This window comes from Schistocerca americana, chromosome X (assembly GCF_021461395.2).
Source record: "Schistocerca americana isolate TAMUIC-IGC-003095 chromosome X, iqSchAmer2.1, whole genome shotgun sequence".
In the NCBI taxonomy this organism is placed as follows: domain Eukaryota; kingdom Metazoa; phylum Arthropoda; class Insecta; order Orthoptera; family Acrididae; genus Schistocerca; species Schistocerca americana.
The window spans coordinates 765,130,865-765,154,837 of record NC_060130.1 but is presented as its reverse complement, the minus strand read 5'-3'; the positions used below and the strand labels follow the sequence as shown (position 1 = coordinate 765,154,837).

The window sequence follows — 23,973 nt, the reverse complement described above, 5'->3', positions numbered from 1 at the left end:
TATTATTGGATTGAGGGTCTGATGACCTCTTTGTCTGTACATCCCCTCCTCCAATCAATCAAGTTCTTCAGCCGTGAGTGTTGCTGAATACCAGCTACAGGTTGCCATAAGGAAAGCACAGTTCTGGATGGCTTCCTGTTTCCCACTCTCAAAACACTTTTTTACCAATGTAGAACTGTCTAGCCCATCAGTAACTTTTCCTTCATAGTGAACTGCTTTTGGGGCTTTTATTTGATGCTTGGCTGACATAGCTACACATATTTTCTAGCTTAAAAAGAAGTGGTAGTTGAAATAAAACACACTCCACTGCCTCAGCTGCCACGTCTTGAGCGGGAGCCGATCCATCCTTTTGTATCTTTACAAAGCCCTTGTCCTATCTTGACTTGATTGTAGAAGTCTGGCTTATTGATTAATGTCTTTACAGCTACTTAACACAGTGCACCATTGCAGGATTCAACTAGTGTCTGGTGTTTTTCAGATGGGCCATGTGAACAGCCTTCTTGTAAAGGCTGAGATTTCCCTTCTACAGATCAGTCAGCACCAGTGATTACTGAATTATACAGTAAACGTCCACAGTGACCCTGAATGCTAGAATCACCATGTCCTTTTCACCCCCACAAAGGTTCAGGTCTGTTTTCCCAGCAGCATTTCATCTGAAGTCTCTCAGATCTTTACTTTGCTTTCATCTGTTGAACCCTCATGTCAGGTTCTCCTTGCAACTTCCCCTCCACCTCCCCACCATGCTCTCTATTTCATCCAAAGATCCACCTGGAACTATCCTTCAGACCAAAGGAAATTGCGGACTCCTCTGCATTTAGATGTTCATTCCTCTCAGTTCTACGAGAATTTCCTGGTTCAGAATTCGTCTATCCTGTTGACTTGAAGGTAGACAACCATATTGCCCGTAACTTCACTCATTCTGTGGGTCATGAACAGCACTCCTTGGTATACAGGTGCTCTGTTTTGATAGTAGAATTAAATAGCTGTTAGCCAAGCTGTCCATTACATGTGCTCCTTGACCTCACAGAAACTGCCTAATATGCAGTGACACTCTAAGCTGTGTATTCTCAGGACCTGTTGGTTTTGACCATACATGATCTTTCTACCCCACAGTATTAGGAGCCTAATTGTATTCCTGCAGACCTCATACCACACTGGGATTCTTCCGGAGAACAAGCTGGCTGATCAGTTAGCAAAGGAGGCTTCTGAGATGGAGATGGGGAGACCAGGATATGATTTGCAACACTATCATTGCATCTTAGGCTTCTGGAGACCTGAAATGGGGAATAGCATGGTGGTCTTTTTTGCTCCTTCCAAAGGGAATCCACTACCCTTTGCTGGCTCCAAATTGGCCATACCTGGCTCACTCGGAGTCACATCCTTTGGCTTCTGGAGACCTGAAATGGGGAATAGCATGGTGGTCTTTTTTGCTCCTTCCAAAGGGAATCCACTACCCTTTGCTGGCTCCAAATTGGCCATACCTGGCTCACTCAGAGTCACATCCTTTGGCTAGATGATGAACTGTAATGTCCTTTTGACATCCTTCTGTCGTAAGCCCATATCCACTTAGTGCCCCAACTTTGTTCTTTGCAGTGAACAGTGAAACTTGATAACTCATTGACTCTGCTGTTCTGTGATGACCCCCAAGTAGTGTATCTGGTTTTACAATTTATACAAATATGATTTACCGACCCTCATTTGACCTTTGTGACTGTGGTCTCTTCACTTCATTTTTGCATTCTGTGATGAGAGCATTCTGACAGTATTCTACAGTGAATAGGGGAATTCTGGTCTGGTACATAAGTTAACCTTGCTTCACTGGACTAGCCTTGTTGAGGTCCTTCAGCTGCTTTGTCAGGCACATATCCCCTGCTCACTCTAAAATATTACTTTTTATGGCTGATTTACCTTTTCTCTTGTTTTTATCATGTTTTAGACTTAAGATGAAATTCCTAAAGATTGCCCGTTAACAGTAGACTGATGTGACAAGATGTTTTCAACCTCTTTGTGATTTTTGTGCTAGTTCTTGTTTCCACAATTTTTTTGATATTCTACCTTTTCACCATTTGATTATGCCTGTATTCTACAATGATTGGGTGACTGTAGGTTGGATGTGGAAGCTGACTTCTCACTGCAAGACTACCCTCGAAGGATGGAGCTCCACCTTTGGCAGGTACACCTCTGGCTCCTCACTGTGTGTAATTACTTTTGGTTTTTTTCCCCTTCATTCTGCTCCTTACCTGGTCTTTTGCATCAGATAATGCCATAAATGATCAGATTTGCTGTCCTCTTTTTTTTTTTCTCTTAATGGAATCCTTCAGGCTTTGATTACTAAAGGAAGAGGGGGACTAATCTGATGACCTCCAGGTTTAGTCCCAGCCACCATTCAATGGAACATCTCCAAAATGACGATGATGTCTTGTATTGAAGAATGGCTCCTATTCTACAATGGAATGTGAATGGCTTCAGGGTCAACGTGGAGGAGTTCAAACATGGCATAGAAAAAGACATTGAGCTTGTGTCTACAAGAGTGACACTGTGAAACTTCTGATAATCCTGTACTGAGGTTTGATCCGTTCCACAGGAAAAAAGATGGTAACTGTGATTGGATTAGATGTGGTGTGGTATTATTCATAAGTAACATGTATCACGCTGCACCCGTCCCACTTACCACCACCTTCCACGCAGTAACTGTTAACTTCCCCATGTTGCCTAAAATTGCCATTAACACTTTGTATATCCCACCTTATGATCTAGTTGTTAAAGAAGTTCTTGTAGACCTAACTGGGCCTCTTCTCTGTGTCAGATTATGTACTTAGGAGCTCAGAACACCACTTACAAAGAGTAAAGTTCTTGAGTGTCTCACTGTACAAGAGAACACAGTAGCAAAGTGGGGGGGGGGGGGGGTGAACAAAAATATGGCAACACCAAAAACACATTACCATGCCTAATACAGTGTAGGAAAACTCACTGACATTCAAAACAGGAATGGATAAATACAGGCCATCTATGGTGTCAGGAAGAACCAAGCAGCTTGGTGAAAGTTTAGGTCCAATCTGTCAGGAGATAACCAGTAGCTTCTAGTGTTGAGAGAGCAAATTATGGTGAGTAATTAGAGAGGAGGAAAGGTCATAACAAAAGTTTCTAAATTCCATTTAATTACAGAAGTTGGGGGGTTGATCAGAAGGCTCAGATCCCGCAGGGGGGGTCCACAACTCTTTTGTGGATACGTGTGTGGCGAGCACGGGACCCCGAGCTAGTGTGGCTCTCTGTCCTTTCTGGGCTGCATACCTTCCTTTTCCACATCCTCCCCCCCTCCCCCCACCTCTTTCCTTCCCCTTCCCCCTCTTTGGGAGTATGTTTCATCCCTACATCTGGAGGTGGACTCTTACAGTTGAAAGACATAGTTTCTGTTCTTTGCTCTCTATGCTGGAAAGTCTCTGTCTTCCCTTTGTCCTTCTCTTTTCCTTGCCTATTCTCTTTACCCTCTTCTCCTCTGTGGCATTTGATACATGACTTCTTTACTTTTCTTTGTTCCTCCCTTTCTCTTTCTTTCTTCCCTGTGCGTGTCTGAAGGCCTACCCATGCGTAGCCGGTGATGGGGCAACGTGCAATTCTCCGCCCTGGGTAGACAGGTAGGACACGTACATACCCCCTAGTAAAGGCCAGGCCCAAGGAGGGGTGATTACCTGAGCTGGTACCTTCCAAACATGCCAATTGGTCACTGCATCCGTTTCTCAGGAGGTCTCACCTGAGGTGTGAACAATCACTTAAGGCAGGAGTGCCTTCGGAAGAGGGAACCAATGAGGAAGGAGCGCGCCATCTGAGACGCCGGTAATCAGGGGGGATACTTTCACAGTGGTTTCCTCTATGTCTACAATTTCTGCTCACAGGCGAAAATTAGATGAATCTCAGCCACAGACAATTCTTCCATAAGTGCTACAGTTCCTAGTTGTTTTTCGGTTTGATGAAGGTCAAGACTTCTACACAGTCAACCCTTTCATTATTCAGAAAGGTGTTGAGAAAATTGCAGGTCCTGTAAGGTCTTGGTCCCAATTATGAAATGGCACCTTGTTGTTAAAAAGTCAGCGCCCTCTGGACACACAAATTGCTGCAAACTCCACTGCTTCACACCTTCCCTGTCTGGATGGAAGCGCACCGCACTTTAAATTCATCATGCAGGGTGGTTTATACATGCTCGCTCGACGGATTGTCCAACGAGGAAATTCAAAACTACCTGTCTGACCAGGGTGTAATGGCTGTACATAGTCATGAAAAGGGTTGACAAGGACTTGCTACCAAACCTTACGCTCTTCTTGACATTTGACAGAGTTAAACTTCTATCGAACGTTAAAGCGGGCTATGAGATAATTTCAGTTCGCCCTTACATCCCCAACCCTAAGCATTACTATTGGTGTCAGCAGTTTAATCATACCAGCCAGTCGTGTTCTAATTCAGCCAAGTGTGTTACATGTGGCAGGGATGTCCATGAGGGTGCTTGTCCACCTCCACCCCCTCGGTGCATCAACTGTATCGGCGACCATGCTGCATCCTCTAGAGATTGCCCCATTTTCAAAGATGGAAAAGTTGTCTACATTTGCTGCTCGTAAGTTGTGCGCCAGATGAAAGCCCACTGTGCCCCCAGCAGGTAAATAAAGCACTGTCGTTACATCTCCTCGGCCTACTAAGTAGGCAGCCATGCAGACTTGCAATCTCACCTTTAGTGCCACAATTGTTAGCTTTGTCAGCACAAAGATCGCCCATTCAACCTCCCCACTTACACCTGCTCACTCTACGGCTCACCCTTCATCAGCTGCTGTTAAATCACGAGCCCCAAAATCGGATGCCCGGACTTCCAAAAAAGAGCCTGCTCACGAAGATTTTTTTTACATACCCCAACTTCACAACCCTCGATTCCTCCCTCATCTCAATGTCCTGTTTCCAAGAAGGCTCATAAGAAACAAAGTTCCTCTCCTCTGCCTTGGAGTGTCTCATCTACAGCTGCGGCTGTCTTCCATGTCGCCAAGGCACACCGTTGACGGCCGATCAACTGGCCGATCGCTGGTGGCAGGAGCTGCCCCCGAACAACCTATGAATCAGGATCTTCTGCCTTTGGCTGAATGCTGTTCCATGCTGTCAGCCGTTGGCTCTCAGCAGTCGTTGAGTTGACAGCAACTGTGGTAAAATTCTTCCCTTTTCTGTCCACCCTATGCTAATTATCCATTGGAATATCCGCGGCATTCGAGCCAATCGGGATGAATTGTCGATCCTCTTACGATCCTACTCCCCGGTCATCTTCTGTCTTCAGGAAACAAAGCTGCGTCCCCACGATCGCTTTGTTTTCCCTCATTTCCAGTCAGTCCGGTTTGATCTCCCCTCTGTTGATGGCATTCTGACACACGGGGGACTTATGATTCTTCTCCATGATACTGTGCATTATTACCCAATATCCTTAAACAGTTCCTTCCAAGATGTCACTGTCAGTCTTTCCATTTCTGGATACATCTCTCTTTGTACCATATACATTCCATCGTCCACACCGATGGCAAGAGCTGATCTCCTTTATCTCCTTGGTCAGCTCCTGCCCCCCTACTTGCTGGTTGGGGACTTCAATGCCCACCACCTGCTTTGGGGATCTCCGCATCCTTGTCCGCAAGGCTCTCTATTGATTGACCTCTTCCACCAAGTGGATCTTGTTTGCCTCAACACCAGGGAACCTACATTTTTGTCTGCCTCCAAGACAAATTTCTCTCATTTGGACCTTTCGGTCGGTACTGTTAGCTAGCGTGGCGCTTGTGAGTGGTTCGCTCTTGCTGATACACTCTCGAGTGATCATTTTCCGTGTGTCCTGCGATTACAGCAATTGCCACCTATGTGCTCGAGACACTGGAAGTTTGCCCAAGCTGATTGGACACTTGTCTCCTCTCTAGTGACATTTGATGACTGTCACTTTCCTAGCATCGACGATCAGGTCACTCATGTTACAGAAGTTATTCTTACAGCAGCGGAATGTTCAATACCTCACACCTCTGATTTGCCCCGGCGCCCCCCAGTTCCTTGGTGGAACGAGGTGTGCCGTGACACAATATGCGAGTGGAGATGTGGTCTTTGCGTTTTCCGCCACCATCCTACTTTGGCCAACTGTATCCGCTATAAGCAGTTGTGTGTGTGCAATGCCATTGCATCATCCGCGATAGCAAGAAGGCAAGCTGGGACTTCTTTACTAGCTCCTTTAACACCTTTGCTACTTAGTAGTTTGGAGTTGAATTCAACATTTATGTGGCACATCTAGTTTCTCCCCGACCTCTGGGCTCACTGTCGTGCATGATACCTTAGTGGACCCAGTCACAATTTCTATCTCATTGGGTCAACACTTTGCTGGGATTTCGAGCTCTTTAAAGTACCTGCCAGCCTTTTTCCTGAAGAAATGTGCAGTGGAAGTCTGACCTCTTGCTTTCTCCTCTCAAAAGAGCGAAAGCTATAATACTGTTTTCTCTATGTGGGAACACCAAACGCACTCTCTTCTTCTCGTTCTTCTGCCCCAGGACCAGATGGCATTCATGTCCAAATGTTGCTGCATTTATCATACCATAGTCTGTGTTACCTCTTTTGCTTTTATAATTGGATTTGGACCAACAGTACCTTTCCCAGAAGATGGCGGGAATCTATCGTTGTTCCTGTTCCGAAATCTGGAAAGGACAAACATCTCCTCGATGCTAAGTGTTGTACTGTTTGCCATTGCCATAAATCCAATTATGGATTGTCTCCTTCCCGATGTCTCAGGCTCCCTCTTTGTCAGCGATTTTGCAATCGTCTACAGCTCTCAACAGACCAGCCTTCTTGAACGACATCTTTTAAGGATGTCTCGATCACCTCCATTCTTGGAGCATAGAAACCGGCTTCCGCTTTTCTCCCAGTAAGACCGTCTGTGTAAATTTTTTGCTACGGAGTTTCCTCCACCTTCCCTACATCTAGGTGCTGTTGACCTTCTGTTTGCGGACGTTGCTAAATTCTTGGGACTTAAGTTTGACAGAAAACTGTGCTGGCCCTCCCATGTTTCATATCTTTTGGCTCACTGTCTGCGATCTGCTAACACCCTCCGTGTTCTGAATGCTACCTGCTGGTGAGCAGACAGAGTGGTCCTTCTCCACCTATTTCGCACCTTAGTGCGCTCGAAATTGGACTATGGTAGCATAGTTTACTCCTCTGCTTGGCTGTCTATTCATCAGGGTCTCGACTCTGTCCACCGTGGATTGCGTTTAGCGTCTGGAGCTTTTTGTACCAGCCGCGTGGAAAGCCTTTTTGCTGAGACTGCTGAACCTCCGCTGTCCAATTGGCGAGCTGTCATTCTGAGTCATTACGCCAGTCATCTGTCTTCCATGCCTGCTCATCTGGCACATGCCCTTTTTTCGACGCCTCCTCAGATGTATGGTATGTGGGGCGCTTTTCCTCTCTGCTACCACCGGGAGTCTGCTTCTGTCAACTGCTATGTTCTCTTTCCTTTGGCTATCATAAAACTTTCTTGACTACTGGGGGTACGGCACCACCTTGGCTTCGCCCCCGGACTTGGCTGCTCCATGACCTTTGTCATCTTCCCAAGGATGGTACCCCTCATCTCATTTATCATCGGGCATTTGCTGCTCTATGCACACAAATGGAGGATGCCACATTTATTTACACTGATGGCTGAAACACAACATATGGTGTTGGGAGTGCCTGTATTGTTGGCGACACCCCTAATAGAGTTCAGCTTCCCAACCAGTATTCGGTTTTTACTGTGGAGCTTTACGCTGTTCTGCAGGCTGTCCAATACATCCGTAGCCATAAGCGGATCCAGTATATTATATGCTCGGATTTGCTCAGCCTCCAAGCTCTTTATCCTGCCCACCCTCTGGTCCACCAGATTCAGGACTGCCTCCACTTGCTCCAGTTGGGGGGCATCTCTGTGTCATTCCTCTGGATCCTAGGGTGCATTGGTATGTGTGGAAATGAGGCAGCCAATATAGCGACCACAGCTGCAGTCTTTCTTCCTTGGCCCGCTGTTTGCATGGTTCCCTTTGCTGATCAACAGGGTGTTTTATGTCGTTGTGTTGCTCTTTTATGGCACACACATTGGTCTACACTTCCTAATAATAAATTGCTGGATGTGAAAGCTCTTCCCTGTGCGGCGACCTCTTTCTCCCGATTTTGTCATTGGGAAGACCTAATTTTAACTAGACTCTGGATAGGGCAACTGTCTTTTTAGCCATCAAAATCTTTCAAGTGGTGATCCTCCCCCGCTTTGTCCCCTCTGCTCTCAACCATGGATGGTAAGACACCTTTTACTTCAGTGCCCCTATTTACAGCTGCCACCTGACATATTCTCCCTTTTAGTAGATGACACGCGCTCAGCCAGTCGCGTCCATGTGTTTGTGTCAGTGAGACGACATTGGTCATTTGAAGCTCTTCTCAGGCAAAACAACCCCCCCTTAATAAGAGTGTTTCCTAAGATTGCCTGCCATTTGTAGTTTCCCTCCTCCTTTAGTTTTGCTCCCATTGCTGCTGATTTAAATTTCAGTTTTTTCCTCTTCACTGAGCCACATGAACATAGCAGTTTTGCGCCCTAAAAAAAATTCATCTGTGAATGGCCTTAAAGAGCATCCAACATTCTCTACTAGATCATTTATGTATATTGTCGACAGCAACGGTCCTATCACACTTCCCTGTGGTACTCCGAATATTACCTGTACATCTCTCAATTTAGTTCAGTTGTGAGTGGCGTGTTGAGTTCTATCTGCAAGTCTACTCTGATACTCCGTAAGCTCGTATCTCCATTAGACGGCAATGCCTTGCTGTGAAGGCAAGGAACACAGGATCAACCTGAGCACTGTTTTCCGCTGAGCTGTGAATCTCGTGAAGGAACAGAGCGAGCTGAGTTTCGCAGGATCTCTGTTTCCAGAATCCATGTTGCTTTTTGATCCATCTTCCTAAAGTAGATCTGAAAATTCACCAAGCTCTCAAAAACTCGTGTAACTGTTCCAACTGTCAACAATTAATTAAATATTCAAAACAGCTGAAAATGCATACATACATCAGGAACATGTATACCAACAAGATGAGAAGTTTTGAAAATTTGATGTGTAAAGGCTGCAAAATTAAATTCCCATTACTTTTTTATCACACCTCATATATCTAAGCCAATGTTGTACTTTAAATGCCAAAATTTTGGGAACATCACCATGCAATACAAGGGAAGACATTGTGCAGCAGGTGTTTTTTTGCTGTAAATGATAGAAATATTCCATGTATGGCTCAATCCACATGTCTGAATTGCTTGCAAAAAGAAGTATGGAGCAGAGAATGTTGGTTATTTATAGAGGAGAAGAAATTACAGGAACCCAAGGTTACCCAATGTATCTCATATTCTGTGGCAAACAAGACATTTAGGTCTAGCCAGCTGCCTACATTCATGAAGCCATTCATCTCGGCAGTGAAGCAACCTGTATGGAAGACTAGTGTTGGCACCCAGAAAATATAGCTGATCAAAGCACAATAACTTGAAAATGTAGCTACAAGCCTGTGCTACAGTCTAAACCAGCAAGCACATGCAGAAGAGACAATAGTGGCAGCAGAATATATCGTTCAGAATAATGAACCCTCATGGTACTCAGAAGACAATAAGGAAATGAATGGTTCTGGTATAACAAAGATACCTGTGTGCTTAAAATTGAAGCAAGGGACCAAGAGCAACGAGTGAAAAGGTACAGCAAAAAAGTCTACAATAAGCCACACTTTAAACTTTGACTCCTCTGTGCTACATGGTTATAGCAGTCATGAAAAGGACAAAATTATTTGGGAGAATGGTAAAGGGGGAGTGGCAGTTACTGTAAGCAATACATAGTCCTTCTCATCTATCCCCTTTAGCACTAGCTTACAAGCGGTCACTGTAAAAGTGCATGTGCATCTTGGATTAACATTATATTTCCTCCACCTGCCCCCAAATGAAATTGTAGACAAAGAGACTCTCCTCCCACCCCCCGGTCTCCTCCTGCGGGTCTCTGTCTCTTTGCCTCCCCCCCCCCCCCTGTTGAAAGCCTAATTTCAGTAATAAGTACACTGTGATCAAAGTATCTGGACACCCCCAAAAATACATGTTTTCAAATTAGGTGCAATGTGCTGCCACCTACTGCCAGGTACTCCTTATCAGTGACCTCAGTAGTCATTAGACATTGTGAGAAGATAGAATGGGGCATTCAATGTCAGTTAAAGTGTCGGTCAACTGCAGATAACCTAAAAGTCTTGGAGTGATAAGGGTGAAACGTCATTGATTTGTTAGGGAGAGCAAGTAGACTATGCCAGCTTTTCCTGAACGTCATAAATTGATCCACTAAAAGTATGATTGTATGGAAGACTATTAGGAGGATTTCTTGAAGAGATGGGATATGTCAAGTTGCAGCTGTAATGTGAAACTGGAGTTGCTAGAGCAATGCACAGACATAACCCAGACAACGGTGGAAGCTTTTGCTGGAGTTACTTCCACTACCAGTCTGGATCTAGCTTTCTGATACCACACAGTGATTTGTTATCACTGTCAAGACACAATGGATAAATTTAGAAAAAAAAACTTGGGATTGACAAAAATATTGCAACATTCAGTCATCCATAAACAACTAATACTAGCCAGGATGTCTTACTGTTAGAAATATTTGAATTCCACTAGATTTCTTGTGTACATACTCTTGGATTTCAATGACTTATTTACTATGAAAGACAGCATCAGCACTATCATACTCTAGTTTGGAAGGCTTCTTTTTGCCCATCCGTTCTTAGTGGAAAACACACAGAAGTTCTTACAGCAGCATGTAAAATGGGTTCCAGAAAAACTGCTGTGTGTCTAATTTTCATTGTCTGCATTTGCAAAATCACACGTCACACTGAACCTCATGATTGCAGCGTACACTTAACACAAAGTGTGCTGTAATGAATATCATGTGGTTTGAGAAATCATTTGCACTTGTGTGTGTTACTTTCAGAGTTGTGTGTATTGCATGTGTGAGTTTTAAAAATAATTTATGTTCAGTGACATTTGTCGTTGAAGTGCCTCTTTAAAATTATGGTGCTCGATATTTTTATAGCCCTAATGATATGATGAGATTTAGTACAAATAATGTAACTTTCTTTGCTTGAGAACCACACACATTTTTCTACCTCATCTAATTGAATGAGTCAGTTACAGTAACAGGAGTTATCAGTTGGCAATAATTTTAATTCATAATTTCAATAGATACCTGTATCAAATATTTTTCTGTTTACAGGTACAAACCTCCAGTACAGAACTCTCAAAATGGCCAGGGGGAAGACCTGACCCCTGATTATATGAATATACTGGGAATGATCTTCAGCATGTGTGGACTGATGATGAGAGTAAGTTTACAGAAGGTCCAACAAATTGCTCAGATATAATTAATTTCATTTTATGAGAATCAATTTTTATGGAGAAATGAACAGTCTTGTGGAAATAACAATATCAAGTTTTCTTGCTGCCCTGAATAGGCTCTAAAGCCCTTGTACTTAAAGCTTAGTGGGTGTGAAAGACAGCTTGAATTTCATTAACTTCACAATCTTGATTCCCTTGTGATGCAGAGAAACCTCTGAAAACAAGCTACTCAGATCATCATCATCATCATCATCATCATCATCTGGGTAACAGGACAGTTTCCTGATGAATTCAGATATGCTAATGCAATGTCTGCTGAAACCCAAAGAGGACTGCATGCCAGAGCACTTAACCCAGTGTTGCCTTCACCAGATATGTAAGTAAGATATTGAAGGGAACAGTCAACTACCACTTTGTTTGAAATTTAGAATTCAGACAACACCTGAGTCACTTTCAGCGGGGATCAGGAAATAACACACTACTATGTACAACCTGACCCTGCTGGAGCTGGCAGTACAACAGACCTTTGCAAATGTCACTTAGCAAGTACTTTCTTTGAATTAAAAGGAAAAAAAAACCATCCTCAGAAAGCTCTAGAAATGCAGTTTCCAAGGACATCTGCACATCTCCATTAGGTATTTCTCCTGCCCCTGCTCCCTCACCCTGTTGCCATCCGTGTTGCTCCTTCCATTTGAAATACTGAGGAGGTGCTGTTCTAACTGCCTAAGTAGCACATGGCTCAAATAGCATTCTGTGACTGGTGTACTTTGTGACCAGAAGATTCCAAACTGCCTCAAGTCGAAAGTATACTGATTTGTAATCCATTCAGTTGCACTTTATGCTACTGAATGCTGGCCTTTAAAAAAAAAGAAGTGGAAGGACGACTTGCTGTCATGGAAATGAAGATGCTCAGGTGGACATTTGTATTATCACTGCACGATTGTGTCACAAATGATAACAGTCATAAGCTATATGGAGTACCATCAATAGTAGACAAGATGAGAGAAAGCCATCAACAATGGTATGGGCATGTTCTTAGAGCAGACACAATAGTAATGGCAAAGGCGAGTTTTAATTTGAAAGTAAATGATAAATGGCAGTAGGATGACATTGACAGTGAAGGCTTGACACCCTGCATGAAGACCTCATGCCTACACCCTGATCAGGCACGTGATCACATAAAATTGTGACAGCCAACCAAAATGGGACCCTGCAAGCATGCGGGACAAATGCTAAGGAAGAAGAAGAAGAAGAAGAAGAAGAAGAAGAAGAAGAAGAAGAAGAAGAAGTACATCAGTCTTTGTTGTTAAGTCCACCAGTTTTAATGCTCATCCAGCCTTGCCAGAAAAAAATCTGATAGCTGCAACTGACAAGTGAGTGAACTAATGAAAAATGGAAAAGAAACTCGGCAATCAGGCCCTGAAGACGATTTGATGTTGACCACCTGCCTTGTAATCATCTGCAATGTGGCGTCACGTAGATGGAGTACGGAGGGGGCACAGTTTCAGCACACCACTCTCCAACCTGCTGTTGACGTTTACACCTGAGAGCCGCTACCTCTGTTGAGTAGCTCCTGAGTTGGAGGCTGATTGCACCCTTGGTAGCTTTGGAACTTGAACCTGGGTCGCCACATTGCAGGCATCTACACTGACCACTCAGCTACAGAGGCAGACAGGTGGAGGAATGGATGGAGAAAATGCTTTTAAATTATCAATTGTCAAATCTAGTTGCCCTTGTAACTGCTTGTATTCTGTTTTTCTAAGGTCGTGACGAGGGCCACTGTTGCTAGCTGCCCTAGCTTTGTGCAAGAGATGCAGCCCACGTGACTCATCATTTCAGCCCCTTGTAGCCAACAGCAGAAGCAGTTGTAGGGACGTGTAGCACCTATGAATTGTTATCGAAACCCACTTTAGGTAGTGATACTAAATCCCTTCCCTCTGAAATTGCCAAATGGAGCCGGCAATGGCCAGGTTTTGCCATTGCAGGCATGGGAGAGTGGAAGGTGTGTCTGAGATCCCCACCAAGTGATAGTGGCCCGATCTCATCTGGACTGGCCAACTCAAATGGTCTGACTGAGCACTTAGGGGATGTTGGAGTTGGCAGCACATTAGAGGCAGTGCTGCTCTGATGCAGCTGGACTAGAAGAGGCTTGGGCAGTTGGAGTGGCTCAGCATTCATGAACTGTCACACACTGACCTACTCAGTTGCTCACCTACGATCGGGGTAGTGGGGTTGCAGGTTGTACCAGTGAAACGGCAGCACAGGGTTATGGCTAGTGGCATGGTAGGTTGTTACTAGGGTGCTAGGTCCCTGTATCAGAGGTGGCAATGGGGACAGGAGTACTGACTAAGAGTACAGTCATTGCTGGAGCAGGTTTTGGTGGTGGGTTAGGAGCACATGACAGGATATGATGTTGAACAGCTGACATGCTCTGTGGCCTACGATGACCCCTACCCCAGGGGACTCGCAGATCTTTTGTGGGTAATAAGTACAGCACGCATGGAGCCCCAAGCCATTGCAGCCTTTCTTCCCTCCCAGGCTGATTTATCTTCCCCATATCCTCTCCTTCCCACCCTAGCTGCTCCTCCCCCCCCCCCCCCCATCCCCATCTCAGTGTGTCTTTCCCTTTATGATGATGATCCAGTTATTCCCTTGGTTCCACTATTTCTTTTTGGTCTTGTGTTTCTTTCTGGTTCCCCTTGGGATTTGACCTCCTTTCCGAAATTGTTTCTGTAGTGTGCCATCTGGGAACGAATTTCCTCCCTAGCACCTCCAGTGTGGATTCCTCTCCCCCAGTCCTTCCCCCTTCCTTCCCTGCTGTAGCTGTCCCCCCCACCCCCACCCCCCCTCCTCCCCACTTCTCTTCAGCAGGTCACCAGCACGTGTAACCAGTCTGTATGGTGGTGTTGTTATGTACTCATTTGGCAGAGCCCTATGACAACACAGGGATCGCACTTCTGATACTCGAGCTGTCACTGCCTCGTGTATGCCTAGGAATGGTTTGCTTGTCTTTTTGGGGCATCAGAACTCTCAGCAACAAGCACTATGCCAGGTGACCCTTGTTGCAGCTGGGTGGTGCCCTTAGGGTCAGCCCCTGATTGAAGTGGGTGGTACCAAAGCAGATGCTCTGCTTCTGGCTGCTCAAACAAGGCCATCTCTTCGTACAGGAACAGTTCTCTCTCTGTTCCTGATTTTGCTTCCTAGGTCTGGGGAGGAGGGCCAGGCCTGCCGGCTTTAGGCAAAACCCTTTTACCTTCACTTGGTTTGTTCCAGGACTGACAGGAAGACTTTCACCACTACCAGACTGCTGTTATTTGGAGAACATATCACAGATCAGTTTGGTGAAGTTTACTCAAACAATAAGATGCAGTCTGGTTTCCTACTGAATAAAATGAATTCTGCCAGTCAGTCAGATTTCCTTTGTGCCTGTCAGCGGTTAGGAGAAATCCTGGCGAGAATCACTCCTCAATAGTCCTTAAACATGACCTAGGGCATTACCATCCACAGGGACCTCCTCCCTCAATCTGACAAGGAACTTAGGGGACTAACCTGACATGGCATGGCATAGCATTCATTTCATCAGCGAGTCCAAATAGGTTCTAAGGGCAATTCTGTTGATAATCAGCACTTTCATCCTGGCTTTTAGAGTGTTACCATTCCATAAAAAGTCAATTGTGGTTTACTGCTGTGACATGAAGCCTTATATGCCATCTGCCATGTGCTGTTCATGGTGTCTCCATTTTGGTCTCATGTCTTAACGATGTGAGGCGAATCTTATTTACGGCAATGGGGGCCACCATCTCTGTATGGGGAGTTCTTGCACCCCACTGCCAAAGTGCATGAACTGTTCCTGCCCACATTCTCCTTGCTCACCAGATTGCCCAATCTAGAAAAAGAAATGGAAGATTAAGAAGTTCAAAACTCTTTGACAGTCTATCCTACTCTGAGGCCCAACAGAAATGTGACCATCTTTATTTTTAATGTCTATCTTTGCTTCTTGTCAGTCTTCTTCTTCTTCTCCTCCTCCTCCTCCTCCTCCTCCTCCTCCCCCCCCCCCCCCTCCCCCTCCTATTTTTCTGTCCTACCCTCCTTCGCATTCCTCCTTCCTGGCAGTTCCCATTGCCTTCCCTCATGGAACCATTCCTTCTCTGTGGTTAGAGAAGCAATCGTCTCCTCTGGCACTAGCCAGGGATGGGGCTGCCTCTAGGAACCCCCCTCCCCAGTGTCCCCAGGGCAAGAAATCTGTAAAGTCAGACACAGGACCCATGCACTGTGGGTCTCAAGACCACTCATCCTCTTTCAGATCGTGATATCGCTGCAACTTACCAACTTCTCTTGCCCTGGAGGAGGAGGAGGAGGAGGAGTGGTGTAAGTGTAGGGGCATGACTCCCTGCCCCCACACGCCTGCCCTCAATACCCCATGGAGTGTCGCCTCCTCCCTCGCAATCAGGGTCTAATCTTACATTCAAGGATATCACTCTGCACTCTGTCCTTACCAGAGATGGACACTGAATGGGAACAATGACTAATTCTGGCCCGTTCACCAGCCATCCTGCCTCTTTTACTACTCTCCTACAATGGAGCAGTAATACTTATCATCACCACCTGCAGGAATTGGAATCTCTTTTTCCTCCTTACTCTGTAGCGTGTGTTGTACTGCATGAATCTCATTTTGTGGATACTCATTTGCTGACTCTTTGTGGTTTCCAAGCCTTCTGCCAGAACTGAGTTGGCCCTTTGTGACCCTCCGGTGGTGTCTGTACACTGGTCCACACGAAAATTGTTAGTTTCTGCATTCTTCTTCATAGTGTGCTGGAAGCAATGTCTGTTCAGTTGCATTTAGACTGTGGTAATGATATGCAATATTTACTCCCCCTCCCCCCGGACCAGCCTCCTATGGTTCTTGCTATTCTTGCCCTCTTTAGACAGCTTAGTCCCCTCCTTTCTTCTAGTGAATTTTAATGCCCATAACCCTCTGTGGAGTGGTACAGCAACCACTTACCAGGACTCCACCAGGAGGCTCGCCACTCTTTGGCAGGTTTGTGTTTGGCTACCATGGGGCCCCAGCTTTTGCAGCATCTCTTCCCTTCCATGCTGCATGTCTATCCGCTTGCTATTATTTTTCCCCTCCCTTGGGGAACACATCTGGGGTGTTATTGGGAATGTTTCGCATTGTCTGTCACTGACATAAGAACAGTCTCACCACTTTTTTTCATTCCCTTTTCCTTTCTCTTTTTCCCTTCTCCGCTTCGGCGTTTGAGATTACTTTTTTTCTCCTTCCTCCCTGTGCACTCCTGAAGGCCAGTCAACGTGCCTGACGCATAATAGGTGACTGGGTAACTCACAATTCCCAGCCCCGGGTCGACAGGTAGGGTTTGGATTTACCCACTGGGACAGCCCAAGCCCAGGGAGGGGTGATTGCCTGAGCTGCAACCTTCCCAAATTGCCAATTAGTCCCTCTGTCAGGTGTTCAGGAGGTGTGACCTGAGATGTGAACAATCACCTAGGGCAGGTGCGCCTGCTTGTGAAGGAAACCCCCAGTTGGAAGGAGTGCGCCATCGGAGATGGTGGCAATCGTGGGGGATTTTCTTGCAATGAGCCAATGTTCACAATCAAGGTCTACAAAATGTAAATGGAATGAGGCTAACTACTCAAAGACCACTCCAGCTGCACCATGGTTCCTTGTGGTCTCACATACTGAAGACGGCCAGTCCTTCGTCACGGTAAATCCATTTATTATTCAGAAAGGTGTTGATACCATTGCCAGCCCTGTGAAACCCTGCTCTCATTTACAGAATGGCAGTTTCCTTTTGGAGATTACGTCTAATTCTCAAGCTCAACTGCCTGCCGCTTCACTTCACTCCTACCCTGTCTGTCTAGGCCCATAGAGCTCTGAATTCTTCCCGTGGTGTTACTTACACTAAGCTGCTCAATGGTCTGACCAAGATCGAAATGCAGTCTTGCCTCTCAGATCAGGGTGTCACTTCCATCCATTGGGTGATGAAAAAGGTAGATTTCTCCTTAGTTCCCATCCGCACTCTTTTTCTTAGCATTGATATAGTGGTGCTTCCGTCCAGACTGAAGCAGGCTATGAAATTATCACAGTCCGACCACACATTGCGAACCCGATGTGCTGCTACCAGTGTCATCATTTCAACCACACTAGAATGTGTTGTCGACACCCAGCTAAATGTGTAACCTGTGGTAAAGATGCACATGAGGGCGATTGTCATCCACCTCTTTGCCGCCGTATCAACTGCAGTGGCAGCCATGCCACCTCGTCTTAGGATTGTACCTGATATTTTGATGAGTGGGCTGTCTAAGAGATCCAGATAAAGGAAAAAGTGCTTTACCGAGTCACTCGCAAGTTATTGGTTAGGCGCAAACCCTGCTTTCTCCCGTCTGGCGCCTATAATTCTGTTTTTGTTACCACTCGCTCCATGAAGAACATGGCTACGCAGATATGCGACCTCAAATTCAGCTCTGAGGTTGTGAAATCACCCAGTGTCAAGGTAGCCTTGGCATTCCCCTGTCCAGCTGTGCAACAAGATGACAAACTCTCTCCTCAAGGGGCGGATCCACACAACCAGTAGGCCGGAAAGTACAGAAGGAGCACTCCCGTGATGACTTCTTACGTCCCTCCAGCCAAACAACACCAGTCTTCCTCTGCTAGTCGGAAAGGCTCGAAGAAGTCATCCAAAGGCAAATGGTCTTCTCCTTCGCCAACTCAAAGATCCTCTTCGACGGTGTTGCCATGTGATACCTTAGCCTGGCCGGCCTCCGTATCACCAGTGTGCACCACTGACTGTTTTTCTGTGTTGAACTCGACAGACCAGCAGGATCCTCCTGCTTCTGTGGCCTGTAGCAGTGACTTTTTGCAGGCTGTTACTCAGCAGCCACTGAGGTGACACCCTTTCACCCTGAGGTTGGCATCCCATCTCATGGAGGTGTCATGGTGCTCATATGGCCTGATGTTCATAGTCAACCCATCTCCCTGACTACCCATCTTGAAGTTGTTGCGGTTCGCCTTTTCTTCCTCACCTGACTTTGTCCCTCTGTACTGTTTATGTCCCTCCATCATTCGATGTCACCAGGGCAGACATCCTTCAGCTTACTGGGCAGCTAAGTTCCCCATTTCTACTACTTGGTGACTTTAATGTGCATCATCCCCTTTGATGTTCTCCCAGAATATGTCGGAGGTGTGTCCTCTTGTCTGATCATCTTAATCAACTCAACCTCTTCTGCCTTAACACTAAAGCACCCACCCACATTCCTTTCTGACTCCTCACATACCTATTCTCATTTGGACATATCTTTATGCACTGCCCAGCTTGCTCATCATCATGAGTGGTTCATTCTTTCTGACATCTACTCGAGCGACCATTTCCCATGTGCTATCTGATTGCTGACTCCTACCCCACCTGCGTGCACACCCAAATGACAGCTTATTAAAGCTGACTGGCAGCTTTTCTCCTCCCTGATGACCTCCGAAGAACAAGATTTCCCCTGTTGTGATGACCAGGTGGAATATCTCAAAAATGTTATCCTTCCTGCTGCAGAACATTCCATTCCTCTCACTTCCTCTGTACCACACCACGTCTCAGTCCTTTGTTGGAGTGAGGCATGCCATGATGCAAATCATGCACGGAGATGTGCTCTCCGCATTTTTAACTATCATCCTACGATGGCAGACTGCATTCCTTATAAACAGAGGCATGCAAAGTGTTGTCAGCATAGCAAAAAAGCTAGCTGGATTTCATTCACTAGTTCTTTCAGCATTTCCACCCTTTCCTCTGTTGTGTGGGCCAAATTCCGACGGCTCTCTGGGATGGAGATCCATTCGCCAATTTTTCGCCTTAAAGTAGCAGATGATGTTATTGTGAACCCTATTGCTATCTCCAACACCTTGGGCCTCCATTATGTGGAAATTTTGAGCTCTTGCCACTGTCATCCTACCTCCCTCCATCGGAAATGAGTGGAGGCGACTCGGGCGATACCCTTCTCTTCTCAGAATTATGAGTGCTACAATGCTGCAATTACTATGAGGGAGCTAGATCATGCTCTCAATTCATCCCGATCCTCTGCCCCAGGGCCAGACGCTATCCACATTCAGATGCTGCAGCAGCACTTTTTTCTTGCGGGCAAGCACTTTCTGCTTAATACATACACCCGCATCTGGGCAAAGGGCACATTTCCCAGACAATAGAGTGAGTCATACCCATACCTAAGCCCGGTAAGGACGTAAACCTTTCTTCTAGCTACCACCCCATCTCTCTCACCAACTGCACTTGCAAGGTGATGGAATGTATGATTCGTGCGCGGTTGGTATAGTGGCTCAAGTCTCACAATTTACTAACAACTGCACAGTGTTGATTTTGGGCGCGGCGTTGTGCAGTTGACCATCTCGTTACTTTGTCTACCTGTATCATAATGGTTTTCTGCAGAAATCCCAGACTGGCCGTGTTTTTTGATTTGGAGGAGGCCTACAACACGTGCTGGAGAACTGGTATCCTCCATACTCTTTACTCGTGTGGCTTCCGTGGCCACCTGCCCTGTTTCCTTCAGGAATGTTTAAAAGACTGGGTTTTCAAGGTGCGTGTGGGTTCTGCCTTGTTGGACACCTTTATCCAGGAAAAAAGAGTGCCTCAGGGTTACGTCCTGAGCGTCGTCCTCTTTGCTATCGCCATTAACACTATAATGGCCTGTCTCCTGCCAGGCATCTCCGGCTCCCTTTTCGTTGATGATTTTGCCATCTATTGCAGTTCTCCATGGACCTATCTCACTAAGCGGTGTCTTGATCATCCTTACTCCTGGAGCATTGACAATGGCTTTTGTTTTTCCACTGATGAAACTGCCTGTATGAATTTCTGGTGATGCAAATGGTTTCTCCCACCACCTATACATCTTGGGCTTGTTGCCCTTCCATTCGCTGAATCTGCAAAATTCCTGGGGCTCATGCTTGACAGGAAACTCTCTTCATCCTCCCATGTCTTACCTGGCAGCCCGCAGTACACGGTCCCTCGATGTCCTACACGCACTCAATGGTACTTCCTGAGGTGCCGATCGAACCACCCTGCTCCATTTATACTGGTCTCTTGTCCGTTCAAAACTAGACTATGGATGTTTTGTTTATGTGTCTGCACATTCGTCGTGCTTACGCTTTCTCAACACTACACCATTGTGGCATCTGCTTGGCCACTGGTGCCTTTTACACTAGCCCAGTTGAGATTCTGTATGCCGAAGCTGCTGAACTACTACTGTCGTACTGCCTTGACTTCCTGCTCAGCAGGTATGCATGCCGTTTGTCTGCCATGCGTGACTACCAATCCTATGACGCCTCCTTTGATGATTCCTTTGATCGCGAGTATGGGGTGTGTCCCTCTTCTCTGTTGCATCCTGGAGTCAGCTTTCAGCACTTGCTTCGGCATCTTAACTTCACACTACCTGCAACTTTCGCGGTGGGTGTTGAACCCTTCACAACCTTGGCTTCGTGAAGTGGCCCGTGTTAACCTTGGCCTTTATTCTCTTCCTAAGGACACTACTCAAGCCTTGCTGTTATCGCCTTCAGTTTCACAACCTTCATGTGGAATTTCGCAAAAGTACCTTTGTGTACACTGATGGCTCTCTGACCATGGTGTCAGGTGTGCCTTCGTCATTGGTGCCAATATCTTTAGATATCAGCTTCTGGCACACTGCTCAGTATTTACAGCCGAGCTCGTTGCCCTGTATCAGGCCACAGGTACATCCGGCGACACAGACTTTTCAGTTGTGTCCTCCATGGCCTACTCCAAATTTTTATCTGTAACTTTATTTCATGTTGCACTTGGCAGGCCTTCTGTGACACCTCCCATTTGCAGGAGAATGGTGTTCTGCAGGGTTTTGTTTTAAGGGACCCTCACTTTGTAAGGGCTATCAGTGGTTTGGTGGTGGCTGTGGGGCTTCCAGTGTCACTCTGTTTGTATGCTGTTGATTTTTACATTTATTTTTGTTCAGCCATGATGGGCATTGCTGAATGCAGACGGCTGGGAACACTACGCCGAGCAGTCTTGGGCTCTCACTAATGGCTTTCATTTCTCAGCTGCCAAGACCTGCGATGAGAATTTCTGTCCTCACTATACAGTCAATCTCCATCCATATCTGTTCCTGAGTGACCAGTGCCTCAATGTGGTGGGCTCTCATTATGTTTTGGGACTTACCTTTGCTGCTTAGTTGACATGGTCCCCCCCTCCCATATTCAACTAAAGCGGACATGTTGGTCACAGCTCAGTCCTCTTCAATGCCTCAGTAATACCAACCGGAGCACAGACCACTCTTCTCTGATGCATCTCTATGCAACATTGGTCCAGTCCCACCTAGTTATGGGAGTCTCGCATATGGCTCATTATCACCTTCAACATTACAGATGCTGGGCCTGATACAATGTTGTTGGGCACAACTTGCAACTGCTGCCTTTTGGACTACCCCTGTGATCAGCCTCCTAGCAGAGGCAGGGGTTCTACCACGGCGGGTTTTGCGCCAACAACAGTTGATCACTCACGCATTACACATTCAGTGCTTCCCGGAGTACCAGAAACACTGTGTCCTCTTTCCAGACACAGAGATCCACCTCCTGCAACAGTGTACAACGTCTGGGGTTATGATCCAGATCCGCATTTGGTCCTTTCTTTCTATACTCAGTTTTTCCCACTACCACCACTTCTCCAGGCCTGTTCACGTACACCTCCATTTTGCATCCCCCATCCACAGCTCTGTCTTGACCTATTACGAGGACTCGTTTACTCCTGAGGCCCTCTATCACCAAATTCTTCACCATTCTCGGAGCATTTCGTAGTTCAAAAGTAGTCTACACTGATGGCTTGATGGTTGCCAGTCATGCTGGCTTTGCTTACATTCATGCGGGATGTAATGAATTCCACTCCGTAGCTGATGGCTGCAGTGTTTTCACTGTGGATTTGGTAGCCATCTCTTGTGTTCTTGAGCATACATTCCTGCACCAGTGAGTCCTTTGTAGTGATTCTGAGCAGTTTACGGGCTCTTGTTCTTGCCATCCATTGATTCTGACTATCTGGGATTCCCTTTCTGCACTCAAACATTGTGGGTGCTCGGTCTTTGTCTGGACCCTGGGTCTCTTCAGGATTGCAGGAAATGAACTCTGTGACAGGCTGGTCAAACTCTCTAACAGCAAGGTGCCGCTTGAGATCGGTATTCTGGATTCGGATCTTCAATTGATATTACACCTTCAAGTTCTAAGGATTTGGAATATGGAATGGCATACTCTGACTTTGCTGAACACTGGTGATAAAGGAGACCACGAATTTATGTAGGTCCTCCAGGCCAGCCTCCCACAAGGACACCATCTTCCTTTCGTGGCTCTGCATCAGCCATACGTGGCTAACTCAGTCATCTCCTCCATCACTAGGATCCACCCCACTGTTGCTGTGGTGCCAGTCTGGTGATGGTCCACACTTTGCTGGACTGTCCCTAGCCTAGCCTAGCCTAGCCTAGCCACCCTGTTGCAGACTCTTAATCCTCCTGACTTGCTTCCCCTGGTGTGAGCAGATGACACCTTAGCACTTGACCTGGTTTTACAGTTTATTCGTGAATGGAGTTTTCGCCATTCTCTCTAAGGGAGGGCGTCTTAGCCTTGGGTTAGCAGGACACTCTGTTACCACCTCTGTCCTGCATGGTCAGCAGTTGTCTGGGCTTGGTGGTGCACCACAGCCATTTCCATACCTGCTCTTATGCTCTTCTTCCCCTCCTTGCATGTAGTAGGTACTGTTGACCTTCAGTAGACCTTTGGGGTTTTCTTTCCTTTGGTTTTGTGCACTGGGTCATTCTTTGGTGTGTAGTTGGATTGACTTGCCTGTTCCAGGTAGGAGGGATTGATGGCCTCATAGTTTGATCCCTTTAATCATTAAACTAACCAACCTCAATTGCAAAGATTGTAGAGAGGGCCCGGAGGGTTGTATGGCTGGTCACTGGCAACATCAGAGCCACGGAGGGGGGGGGGGGGGGGGGAGGGGAGGAGCTGAGCTGAGCTGGTGAGCTTATCCACCACCACCAGCCACATATTTCCCTGAAATGGTGTGGCAATATCAGTGTGTACCCTTTCCCATGGGTAGTCTAGGGGTAGCCATGGAGAGAAATGCTGTTCTAGGGTCTCTACACCGGACCAAAGCTAACATCTTCAGATGTGTCATCACGCAATGCAAGGCTGGACGATATGTGGCCAGAGTAGGACTGGAGTGATGATTCAACATTCAGATTTGTCAGTGGCCAACAGCAAGACACTCTTTGTTGCATTGAGCCAGTGTTGTGTTGGAAAAAGCTGGGTCTGCTTGTTTTGGCAAGTGCTGTAATCGCCCCAACTGCACCACTGACAAAACTTTGTGCACGACTGATTCACTGTGGCTATCTTCTGTATTGTCAGTGGGAAGTTGTCCAGGTTTGTTGCAGGTGCTGATCGAGTGAAAAACACTGTGTCTTGGCAGGCAATCAAACTTCCTTTTGGGGCCAATGGAAAGGTGGGAAAGGACATCTGTGTTGGCATGTTGGCA

At 46.3% G+C, this 23,973-nt stretch overlaps 1 protein-coding gene across 1 annotated transcript in view; it reads left to right on the top strand.

Moving 5' to 3' along the window:
* LOC124556766 (PAT complex subunit Asterix) overlaps positions 1-23,973 on the top strand; it is a 73,600-nt gene that overhangs the window by 23,082 nt on the left and 26,545 nt on the right. Inside the window, exon 3 of the mRNA XM_047130774.1 lies at positions 11,295-11,403. Within this exon, the coding sequence (XP_046986730.1) occupies positions 11,295-11,403 (109 nt within the window). The remainder of the gene's footprint in view (positions 1-11,294; positions 11,404-23,973) is intronic.